Raw genomic sequence first — 12,951 nt, forward strand, 5'->3', positions numbered from 1 at the left:
CGATATCTGCAAAACTTGGCAAGGAGTCTCAGAGAGTCACGAACCAATTAAGGGAAATAATTGTCTCCTGCAAACTCCACTCCCCTTTCGCTCCTTTTTTACTTCTTTTGGGAGGGGCCATTCATTGTCCACCTGTGGCCTTACTCTCAAGTCGACCCCTGTTCTTTAACTGTTCCCTTTGTCTGTCAACTCTGTGCATGCGCACACTGGGAACTGGCTCCAGCTGTTCTTCTGCCCCACTGATCTCTGACTTTCAAGGCAGCTGATAACTGTCAGATGGCCCTGGCCCCATCTCTGCCTCCAATGCAGAGCCCTCATCAGAGCCTTCCCCAGACTCCAGGACTGGTCTATGTTCCTCCCCAACCTCCTCACTGTCCGAATCTGCTGCCAGCTTCACCGGCTGCTGGTAGGCCACAACACATTGATAGATATCAACCACATACGCCAAAGCTCCATTCTAAACATTTTTCCAGACAGGGCTCGTCTTTTTGTTCCTTCCTATCATCCTTCTCCTTTCATTTTCATTTCTTTCCTTTTTCTCCTGTCCGTTTCCCCTCCCCCCCCACGCCCGATTCACTATGGACACTACTGCTCAAGATGGTCTGTCTACATTGAGGACTTCCTAACTGGGATTTCCTCTTCCTAGCTATGTAACTTCCTTTTAAGCGTTCCGATAAATTTTCATCGGGAAGAGCCGCCCGTATGTAGAAGCTGATAATTTTTAATTTGTAGAGAAGGACATTTAATTTGCAGTACAAAGGCTGCATTCAGTCATTTGGCATTTCTTAATTAAGCACATGAAAGAGAAAATCTGTGTGCTGTTTATCTCGGCATCTAATTTCTTAGCCTCTTTGTCCTACCATATTCACCCTTATTCAAGAGCCCTGTCCTTTCTACCCTGTGCCTTTCCCAGGGTAACAAAATTAAAAATGTAATACTCCTGTAAGCTTCTGAATAGCACAGAAGCCTTCAGTGAAAAAAAGACACGTTCTGACCAAGCAATTTTTGGTTGGGCTTCTTTGTCAGAGCTGCTTGCCACTTATTCGGTTACAATGCTCCAATTCTTTCACACCTGTGCATATCCATTAATTTATCTCCTGGCCATTTCAAAGCAAAGGACCTTTTGCTGAGGTGTACATGTAATCTCAGGACTGGGGAGAGTCTTAGGCAGGGGTGAAATGCTACCAGTTCAGGCCAGTTCGCCCGAACATGTAGTAAAAATACTACCGGTTTGTCCGAACCAGTAGTAAAAAAATGCTTTAAAACTTTTTTTAAAAAGTTCCGATGATTGTGCGGCACAGCTGATTGTTGCACAGCTGGATCGTCAGAACTTTTTAAAAAACTTTTAAAACTGCCTAGTAAAAAAATGCTAAAAAAAGTTTTAAAAAAGGTTCCAATGATCAACTGTGACAATCAGCTGTGCTGTGCAATGTAGGAACCTTTGTGTCTGTGTGAAGTCAAGCTTTTGCATTGTATGTGAGTCGACTAGCTTTTGCGTTATTTTTGTGTAAAGTGTGATAGCTTGTTTTTGAGCTCTCCGTGACTCTGTGAGGTTCCTGCTTATTGCGGGGTCCATTTTGTGTGAAATGCAGCTGCTTTTGCACTGCGTGTGAGTCAGTAGTGTAGCTTTTGTGTTATTTTTGTGTAAAGTGTGATAGTTTGTTTTTGAGCTCTCTGTGACTCTGTGAGGTTCCTACTTGTTGCCCGCCCGGTCACATGACCACCAAGACACACCCACCCAGTCACATGACCACCAAGCCACACCCACCAAGCCACGCCCACAGAACCAGTATGGAAAATTTTAGAATTTCACCACTGATCTTAGGGGATGCTTGTTAAGAGACCATTCACCAACTCATTTGTTTCTTTTGCAGGGTTTCTGTCAACGTCCGTATTCTCTCCTCTTTGGCTGTCATGCTGGTTGTCTTTCTGGTGATTACAGTGCTGGTCAAAGTGGACACTTCTGGGTGGACGCTGTGGTTTTTTATCATCACCGTTGTCTGCGTGGCCGTCATCAGCAGTGCTGCCACCATCTTCATCAGTAGCATCTTTGGCTTGTCGGGATCCTTTCCCATGAGGAATTCTCAGGCGCTCATTTCAGGTTTGTTTTTTCTTTTTTAAAAAAATGCTTAAGCAGATTATTGTTATTCTAGGAGGCTGGTGAGATACCTCTACTACTGTGTCCTGTGGTGATAGTTGGGTTAACACGGACTCATGACTTTGTACTGAAGGTTTTGTCTGTGTGTGACAATTATTTCGATCTCGACCACATTTTTAACCTAGATGATTTTTGCAATAGCCTGAAGGGGAGGTTGAAAATAAAATGTATGTTAAGAGGCCATCCTTTTCTTTATTCATATTCTCTCATTCTGTGGCATTTATTTTGGGGTGGTTTAACTTTTTTTTTTATGGATATCTATAGTCCTTGAGTTATGGCTGTAATGGAGCCTGCCATTATGACGGCTGTTAAGTGGGGCACCCATGTAATCGCCTCACTTAATGCACTCCATCCCTGCTCTCCCCAATTTAATGTGGTGGTTGTGGAGCATGCGGTGCCTCAGGGTTTGAGGGGGGGCTCTCGGAGGTCTTGTGTACTCCCTGGCCCACTTGCCCCAGATCTCCCCAAAATTTATGTTAAGAGGCCACCCTTTTCTTTATTCTTATTCTCTCATTCTGTGGCATTTCTTTTGGGGTAGTTTAACTTTTTTTTACGGGTATGGGTGGTCCTTGACTTATGGCTGTAATGGAGCCTGCCATTATGGCGGTTGTTAAGTGAGGCACCCATGTAATCTCCACACTTAATGCACTCTCCCCAATTTAATGTGGTTGTTAAGTGAAGCATGAGGTGCCTGAGGGTTTTGGAGGGGTCGTGGGAGATCTTGTGTGCTCCCTGGCCCACTTGCCCTGGACTTCCCCAAACCTCCTTCACCCCTGAGGCACCTTGTTTTCCTCCCTTCCCTTCTTGGAGTCGCAAATAGGCCTTGGGCCTGCTAACCGGATACCCACAGGTACCCTGTAGACTGTGTGGTACCATCCCAGAAGCAGGTGCAATTTCGGAACGGCCACAACAGGTTGCTCCAAAAATGACGCCCACTTCTTGGATTGATCCACATGGAGTAGGAATGGCGACCTGGTCTCCTTCCCCAGCAGGATCTCCAAAGCTTCCAGAAGGAGACCTACAGTAAAAGATAAGTGATTGGAGATGGGGAAGAAAGTGTGGGACCCGGCAGGGTGGGTCCCTGCAGTGGGTCATAAGGACGAATTCACCAAAATTTTAAGTAAGTATTTTGGGGGGAGATGGGTGTAACTTTGAACAGTCGCTAAAGGCCAGTCCTAATCAGGGGTGGGCTTAAATTTTTTAGCAAGGGGTTCTCTGCCTGGTTGCTGGGTGGGCGTGGCCATGGGTGTGGCCTAGTCAGCCTCCTGCACCACAGGAGGCGGGGGGGTGTTTTTGCCCTCCCTGAGCTCTGGAGGCTTTCCTTGAGGCTCCAGGAGGGCGAAAACGGCCTCCCAAGGCTCCGGAGGCTGGAAACGGGCCCGTTTCCTGTTAAGTCCTTGACCTGTGACCGGCCCTGAAGTCCTCGACTTACGGCTGGCCGCAGGTCCTTGACTTACGACTGACAGCTGGCAACAGCCAAGCCGCGCCTGATTGGCTAAGGCGCGGCTGTCTGAGTGTGGGCTGCCAGAAGCCTTCCTATTGGGTGCCTGCTTGACAGCTGAGTATAAATAGCTGTCAAGCAGGACAAGCTTTTTTTCTTGCTAACTACCGTTGTTATTGTTGCTTCCGTTCTGAATAAACGCTGTTAACTTACCTCAGCCGCCTCACGTCTCGTCCATCTCTTGATTTACAAAATTTCCGGCCTTCCAAAACTTCTGTTAGGCCTGTTTTTCATCCTCCCCAAGCCTCTGTGAGCGCCCTGCACTTACCTGCATCCAAAAAGGGCCGCTGGGGACTCCTCAGAGGGGAGGGGAGGGGTGGGCGGGGCCAGCCAGGAGTGGGGATTTGGGGGTTCTCCGAACTGCACAGAATCTTAGCTAGAGGTTCTCCCGAACCCCTGTGAACCCCCAGCAGCCCACCCCTGTCCTAATCAAGGACTGCCTGTACTGAAAGAAAACATTTGCATTCAGCTCCATGTTTGTTTATATTTTGAGGTGGGGGTGGAAAAAGCCGACATTTTTCATTGTCTTACTTGATATTCACATTAACGCTCATCTCCATAACTGATGAGTTCCAAGTTTGCAGGTATGAATGATGAGTCCCCTTGAGGTTTATCAAGGATGGATGGCACTGGGAATGCAATCTGAGAATTTAAAAAAAACGTGGGGGGGAAGAAAGGGGAGAGACCAAAATCAATACTGAGATTTATTTTATTTTTACTTTTGTACCTGGGTGGCAGAAATGTAGTTAAGGGTTGACCCCTGGTGGAGATTTTCACCACAGGCCTTTTTTGGAAGCCTTCCAACATTTAACCATACATTATCATAAATTTATTTTATTATGACTATAAAATGGATATCAAACGGTGTGGTAATAAACCTTTGCATTGTGTACTTAAACAATCTTTCTGACAAAAATGGAAGGTCAAAGGACATAAGATCAGCCTCATAAGCAATGATAACTCTGTTCATATATATTTGATCCAAAGAGCTAAAGTTAACATATTTTTTTTACATTTTGAACTTTTGGTTATATCACTTTCCTTTACAATTTGTCATCCAAATATGGCTGGTAATCTCAAGATTTTGAAAGTAATGTTGCCTTTTTATTTCTCCAGAAAGTGGTTTTTTTGAGTCTTCTCAGAAGTGATTCCCACAGGATTCAAAAGTAGCTTGTTTTTTATCGCTAGGGAGTTCCCTTACTCTGGTAATAGATAAATGAACTCCTCTTACCTTTTGATATATTTAATCCCTCTAGTTTCGTTTACTTTATTGTCATTGCACATGGTACAACGAAATTAAATGCCGTCTTCAGTGTACATTACAATTATAAAAATAAAAACACAAACATACATCCTTTACATTCTATATAATTGAAATTGAAAACCCGATACTGCACTATAGCGTAGAATTTAATATGGTTATTGCCCTGGGATAGAAGCTGTTTTTTAGCCTGTTTGTCCTTGTTTTTATTATCCTGTACCGTCTGCCAGATGGTAATAGTTCAAAAAAAAAAAAAGGATGCCCAGGATGAGATGGATCTTTAAGAATGTTTTGGAACTTTCTTAAGGCAGTGGGAGCTATAAAGCTCTTCCAAAGAGGGGAGAGGGCAACCAATGATCCTCTGGGCAATGACGACCCTCTGGAGCGCTGTCCTATGTGCCACTGTGCAATTGGCAAACCATACACAGTTGCAGTAAGTTAGAATACTCTCTATAGTGCTGCGGTAGAAGGTCAACAGTTTTTTATTGAGTTGTTGTTTCCTGAGAAGTCTCTAGTAGTATATTCTCTGCTGGGCCCTTTTGACCAGTGCTGCAATGTGAACGCCCCAGGTCAGGTCCTCTTTTAAGATAAGACCCAGAAATGTAAAACTGGCCACTTGCTCCACTCCACTTGTTCCACTCGGTCTCCATTGATCAGCATGTCTGGATGTTCCTTCTACACACGTTTGCTTGGGTTAAAAGCAACATTAGCTGATGTGTGTGTGTTTTTCATTAGTCAAATTGTACAACTGTCTTATTTGTGCACATGTGTGTATGTGCCACTTTGCTGATGAGGAATTAAGAAGTCTGTCTGAACTCAAAAGTGACCTTACATCCACATTTATGGAGTGACAAGGGAATACATGCATAATAATTAGAGCCAAAGAAAGGGCACAAATTCATTACGGGCCTAATAAATTAAAACTTCAGAATTCAAGGCAAAATGTCTAACCAGGGTCAAAACCGGGATTATTGTTTCTAGCTCCATTTCAGTCTCTTGCTCCTCGATTTCATCTTCTTTGATTTGGCGGCCAAGCAGATTCTCATTCAACATGGTTCGTTTTGACCAGGGGTCGGCAACCTTAAACACTCAAAGAGCCATTTGGACCCGTTTCCCACAGAAAAAAAAACACCGGGAGCCACAAAACCTTTCCTGTGCCTGACTATTTCCTGAGCGCCCACAAAACTAGCATATGTATTTGAATTAAAGGTTCTGTTCTGAAACTTTTCTTTTCTTGGATTTATTCATGGTTGGCCTAATGGGGGGTCGAAAAGCTCAATAAATCGTGTGCTGGCGGATTTCGCACATTGGCGGTTGTGACCCATATTTTGAGCGATAGGGAGCCGCAGCAGAGGGATGAAAGAGCCACATGCGGCTCCAGAGCAACGGGTTGCTGACCCCTGGTTTTGAGTAACCCAGCATTGGCTGGACCTTATTTCATTAATATTTGTGCTTCTTCTTCCTCACAACCCCCCTATCCCGCTTGTATCCTCCTTACATAGGTCAGGCCATGGGAGGAACGGTGAGTGCCTTGGCATCAGTGGTGGATCTGGCAGCATCATCGGAAGTCACAAACAGTGCTCTGGCCTACTTCCTGATAGGGGACATCTTCATTGTTTTGTGCATTGGGATGTATCTGATTCTTCCCAAGCTGGAATACGCCAGGTAACAACCACTGTCCAGTTAAATCAATAATCAGCCTAGATCAGGGGTGTCGAGCTCAATTTCATTGAAGGCCGCATCAGGGTTGTGTTTGATCTCAGGAAACTGGGGTGGGTGTGGCCAAGGTAGGCATAGCCAGCTTGATGTCACTCATGTTGGGGGTGCCTGTAGGGGCCCAAGCTCTCTTCCAGCGAAAATGGACTCCTGAGCTCCGTTTTCAGCTGTGATGGCCTCCTGCCAGGTGCCCCTCCCAACCTCCATTTTCGATACAGAGGTACTGCGGGCCGGTGCTTTGCTATTTCCAGGGCAGCCCCACAGCCCAGATCTAAGCACCCCATGGGCTGGATCCGGCCCCCGGGCCTTGAGTGTAACACCCTTGGCCTAGATGTTTAAAGATTGGGCTCTAAAATACTTAGCTCTGGATGTCACAAGACTCCCTTTTCATGAAAGCCCTTCTTATCATAGCTAGGGAAAGTGTTAGGCAGTACCTCTGCTGCTTCTGTTTCTCTTTTTTCAGGCTGATCAATGCAATCTTGGAATGAAAATACATCATTGTTCTGACCGAGGCTTCCCAAGAGCATGAAGCAAACTCCTTGTCCTGACAAAACCCCCTTTTATTAATTGACTGTGAATTCTGCACATTCACAGCCGGCAAAGTCTCTCAAGGGAGGATTTACAGTCACAGACCTTATCTGGCTTGGAGAGCTGCCAGGTCGATATCTGCAAAACTTGGCAAGGAGTCTCAGAGAGTCACAAACCAATTAAGCAAACTAATTATCTCCTGCAAACTCCACTCCCCTTTTGCTCCTCTTTTGTTCCCTCTGGGAGGGGCCATTCATCGTCCACTTGTGGTCTTACTCCCAAGTCGACCCCTGTTCTTTAGCTGTTCCTTTCGTCTGTCAACTCTGCACATGCGCACACTGGGAACAGGTTCCAGCTGTTCATCTGCTTCTCTGATGTCTGACTCTGAAGGCAGCTGATAACTGGCGTACGGCTCTGGCCCCCTCTCTGCTTCCGACACAGAGCCCTCGTCAGAGCCTTCCCCAGATTCCAGGGCTGGCCCATGTTCCTCCCCAACCTACTCACTCTCCGAATTTGCTGCCCGCTCTGCTGGCTACCAGCCGGGCACAACAATGATATATTACAAGTTGTATTCCTTCCTTTTTCTTCCCTGGCCCAAAAACCCCCCAAACATACAATCTGGTATGGATACAGTGTCAATATAAAACGAACCCCAGTTTCAGTGTCAATTGTGTTTGGGGTGGCCATCAGACTTATAACTCGGGAGCCCAGCCTGTCCGGGTCTTCTAGAACTGGGATTTGGCTTTTATAGATTGGCTGTTATCTTTCTTCTCTGAGCAAGGAGAAGAACCTAACCATCCTTAACTGATCTTGGAAGCTAAACACATTTAGCTCCGGTTAGTATTTTGGTAAAGGGCCATAAAATATTTCCACAACTGTGGGGTTGAACTGGAAAGTTGGCAGGGAGAAAAAAATCTGTTGAAAAGAATGGAAAACTACTTTTCAAGGCTGCCAAAGAAAGGATGCAGATAAAGTGCCAGGATTGGAGCGAGATTCAAGGATGACTTTTCTCTTTTTTTTCCTTTTTAAATTATCCTCCTTGTTGCTATCGATTTGTTTGCAATGTAACATGGTTGGCAGCTCTTTCTTAAGGCCTCTTTCTCAGGCCTGTCCTGGCATGTTTTCCAGCATCTTTTACGCAATTGAGCAACTGAGCTGAATTTGATTATCCCCAAATTCATAATCAGTTTGCCCAAGAAGACATTAATTTGATGTCCCACACACCTAGGTTAGACAGAATTTCTGTCTGAACTGGTCAAACCTCCCCTGTAATTTGGTAAAGGGTCAATATTTTCTCAATATTTTCTCCGGGGAGAGGGGACGGTCTAGAAATCTAATAAATTATTATTATTATTATTATTGTTGTTGTTGTTGTTGTTGTTATTATTATTATTATTATTATTATTATTATTATTATTATTATTATTATTATTATTATTATTATTATTATTACATTTTCCATGCAACGCATCTGTCAAGGTTGCATTCTTTAGATATAATTTTAAATTTGGACATCCTGTGAAAGTAGTTCCCTAATGTTGGGGTAGTCTCTTCCTAAATAAGTAACAGGTTGAAGCAGGGGTGAAATGCTACCGGTTCGGGTGAACTGGTATTTCTGACGATCAGCTGTGCCGTGTGATTTATATTAACTGGAAAGCAGGATTTCCTGCTTTCTAACTAATCTAAATCGCGTAGTACAGTGGATTCCTCCCCCCGCCCCCCCGTCGCTGTTCTACTTACCTTTGGAGGCCCGCTCGGTAGCAGGCTTCGCCCACCCACCCGGACGTCATCACGTCCATTTTTTTATGCTCTGCGCATGCGGGGAAGGTCCTATGCATGCACAGAGTTGATGCATGTGAGTGCGTGCGCTCACATTTGCAAACCGGTAGCAACGGTAAGTAGATTTCACCCCTGGGTTGAAGGGTTTTCCCCTCCTCCTCTATGAAAAAAAATACAGTTTTTTAATTTTGAAAAGACTTAGGAAGCGTCATCAAGGCTTCTGTAGAATCAAGTTTCCTGCTTGGTCCGAGGAGCCAAATTAAAGCAAACCTCAAACATGACAGTCCATTTTTTGCGTGAAAATCCTCCCTTTTCGTTCATACAGGCCATCTCCTCCAGCACACTTCCCCACCCAAATGCCAATTTCCCCCTATCCCGTAGCCGATAGCAAGCAAACATCAAAGAGGCTGACAGCTCCTTTCCATCTCCTAATTTTCCTATCTTGATTTCAATTTTCTGTTGGTTTGCTTTTCTCTGACTCCCCCCCCCCTTTTTTTTTTTTTCAGGTATTATACTGCAACGCTGTCACCAAACGCTTTGCCCAGCAGTTACTTGGAGGAAGAGGAGGATATGGCAGCAGAGAATCCCAGCCAGCTCTTGCCAAACAGAAACTACAGGGATAAAATCCCTCCTCTGTGGCTCATCTTGAAGAAAACTGGCATGTTAGGTTTCTGTGTCTTCTACGTCTACTTCATCTCGATCACCATTTTCCCTGCAGTCTCGTCCAGCATCGAGTCGGTGAACAAATTCTCCGGGAGCCCATGGACAGATAAATACTTCACACCTCTCACTAGTTTCCTTCTGTACAATTTTGCGGACTGGTGTGGGCGGCAGATCACCGCCTGGGTCCAGGTTCCCGGACCACGAAGCAAGTGGCTACCGACGATGATTCTGCTGAGAACTTTGTTCGTCCCCGTCTTCATGTTGTGCAACTTTCAGCCTCGAGTGCACATTGCAAATGTTGTCTTTGCCCATGATGTGTATCCCATGGTGTTTGTCGTGTTCCTAGGACTCAGCAATGGCTACCTGAGTACTTTATCGATGATTTATGGTCCCAAAGTCACGCCGAAGGAACTGTCCGAGGCAGCAGGAGTGTTGATGATGCTCTTCCTGCAGGTGGGATTAGCACTAGGATCGGGCTTTTCGGTTCTTGTTGTCCATCTCATATAGATGGGAGATTTCAAGCCACTCCTGGAACTTCACTTCCACAAGGACATTGTGGAAAAAGGCAGAGCGAATCCGGGCCTATCACTGCAGTATTCCATTTCTTAGGAAGTAGGGTAGGCGTTGTGGCCTTTGGTTGTGCAGAAAAAGCTTGGAAACGCACCACAAAATGCAGAAGTGAAATTCAAAAATATTATCGAAGGTCTCACTTTTGGGGGGGGGGGGGGAGCAAATGGTTTTGTTTCATTTAGCAACACGACTCATGTATCTTCGCAGGTTTATAACATGGAAGCTCTTGTGTTTTTCTATGGATATGAAGGAATTACGTTCTAGATTCCAGTGTTCCTACTAAAATCCGTCTTTTAAATTATTCAGAATATTAAAAGTCCATTTGGAGAATTCTTCAAAGGGATCAATAACTCACTGTACCTTTCAGTGTACGTTTTACATGACCTTTCTTAAGAGAAATGTGCCTGTAATCCAGTGTCTGTTAAACATTTTAAATATATAACAAATGCTGATCAAATAAGAAGGATTCCCAAAAGCTTTTCATATGAAGAGTAGTTGAGAAACAGTTTTGGTTGAGGAACAGGTACCCTTAAACCAATAAATCTCTGGTGCATATTTTTTCAAGGGTAAATTACAAGCTTGAGTGCCAAATGAAGTTAAACATAGATTAAAATGGGACCAACCAGGATTTTGCATTCATTCTCCCCTTATAGCTATGTATCCTGGATGAAATTGGTAGGAGTTGCAAGTATATGCAATACACACACATATATACATACATATATGTAAATATGCCACAAATCAACTTATTCTGGTTCGTCAAAGACACTTGAACTTTTTTGGAGAAAACATGGGTCCTTGCAACCCAACAGCCTGCAGCCATTGGACCACAACACTAGCATGTTGTCAAAGTATTAGGAACTCCTTCTTTAATGTCAGTAGTAGTTAGATTCATTTCTATTTTGCAATCAGGCTGTTGGGAATCTCTGCTATTCAGAAAAGAGGACCAGATGTTTTATAAACAATGTGACTTAATCAAATTAGAGCACTGGGTAGTAGATTTGCTACTTATCTATTAGTGTTTACTTATTTAGGGCTAAAAATAACTGTTATTTTTACATTGAGTAGGGCAACCAGTTCTGGATTGGGAACATCTGAATGACCCCTGGAAAACAGCAGAGTGTTAGTGTTTTCTATGTCTCTTTGCTGCCATCTCATGGTCATTCAGGGATTTGCAGACCAGTTGGGAGTAAAGCTAACTTAAGTTCCTTTATTTCATTTTTACATTCTTGAGGAAGCATTAAGCAATAAAAGCACTTTCTTTGGGTTTCACTACATACACTTTTTCATGCATTGTAATGTCTGACGAATATTACATTTGTGTGTAGAGAAAAAGTCACTTTGTATAATGGCCAATACAGGGGTGAAATGCTCTGAAGTGTGCATCGCAGGTGCTAAGAAGCCTTTTCTAAGTCTGCAAAGGAAAGCAGAACAGCGAGAGGGGAGGAACAGCTGTGCCGCACAATTTAGATTCGCTAGAAAGCAGCGAATATAAATCGTGCGGCACAGCGGATGGTCAAACAGCTCGTTGGAACTTTTTAAAAACTTTTAAAGCATTTTCATGCTTTAAAAAGTTTTTAAAAAGTTCCGACAACCAGCTGTGTGACCATTAGCTGTGCCACGCCATTTCTAGCGAATATCATTCGCGCAGCACAGCTGATTGTCATACAGCAGTTCATCCAAACCGGTAGCATTTTTTTGCAACCAGTCCAGGTGAACCGGTAGCATTTTTTTGCAACCAGTCCAGGTGAACCGGTAGCATTTTTTTGCAACCAGTCCAGGTGAACCGGTATCATTTTTTTGCAACCAGTCCAGGTGAACCGGTATCATTTTTTTGCAACCAGTCCAGGTGAACCGGTAGCATTTTTTTGCAACCAGTCCAGGTGAACCGGTAGCATTTTTTTGCAACCAGTCCAGGTGAACCGGTATCATTTTTTTGCAACCAGTCCAGGTGAACCGGTAGCATTTTTTTGCAACCAGTCCAGGTGAACCGGTAGCATTTTTTTGCAACCAGTCCAGGTGAACCGGTAGCATTTTTTTGCAACCAGTCCAGGTGAACCGGTATCATTTTTTTGCAACCAGTCCAGGTGAACCGGTAGCATTTTTTTGCAACCAGTCCAGGTGAACCGGTATCATTTTTTTGCAACCAGTCCAGGTGAACCGGTAGCATTTTTTTGCAACCAGTCCAGGTGAACCGGTAGCATTTTTTTGCAACCAGTCCAGGTGAACCGGTAGCATTTTTTTGCAACCAGTCCAGGTGAACCGGTAGCATTTTTTTGCAACCAGTCCAGGTGAACCGGTAGCATTTTTTTGCAACCAGTCCAGGTGAACCGGTATCATTTTTTTACAACCAGTCCAGGTGAACCGGTAGCATTTTTTTACAACCAGTCCAGGTGAACCGGTAGCATTTTTTTACTACCAGTCCAGGTGAACCGGTAGCATTTTTTTACTACCGGTTCGGGCGAACCGGCCCAAGTCATGGTTGTCCCAAAGGTGATTTTTTTAAAGGCAACTGGACTTTCTTTGTTTTTCCTTGAAGATGTTCCACTTCTCATCCAAGAAGCTTCTTCAGTTCTGTCTGAACTGAAGAAGGCTGAGAAGCCAAATGACTTCAAGCAAAAACAAAGGAAGTCCGGCTGCGTTTTAAAAAACACCATTTGGTACTATAATGGCCAGTGTAATAAATCTAGAAACATGTATTAGCCTGGAAATAGAAATGATTATGCTGATCAGAGTTGATGATATATGCAGGCAATATCCTTGTGTGAAGTCAGC

General features: G+C 44.2%; 1 protein-coding gene across 2 annotated transcripts in view; it reads left to right on the forward strand.

Annotated features, from left to right (window-relative positions):
• Positions 1-11,903, forward strand: part of SLC29A3 (solute carrier family 29 member 3) — a 63,325-nt gene extending 51,422 nt beyond the window's left edge. For both annotated transcript variants that reach the window (XM_081953548.1, XM_081953547.1), the window contains exons 4-6: positions 1,875-2,101; positions 6,423-6,585; positions 9,450-11,903. In XM_081953548.1, the coding sequence (XP_081809674.1) occupies positions 1,875-2,101; positions 6,423-6,585; positions 9,450-10,113 (1,054 nt within the window). In that variant the 3' untranslated portion in view covers positions 10,114-11,903. The remainder of the gene's footprint in view (positions 1-1,874; positions 2,102-6,422; positions 6,586-9,449) is intronic.
• The last annotated feature ends 1,048 nt before the right edge of the window (positions 11,904-12,951 follow it).

This window comes from Natrix helvetica, assembly GCF_964273705.1.
Source record: "Natrix helvetica genome assembly, chromosome: 5".
Taxonomy (NCBI): domain Eukaryota; kingdom Metazoa; phylum Chordata; class Lepidosauria; order Squamata; family Natricidae; genus Natrix; species Natrix helvetica.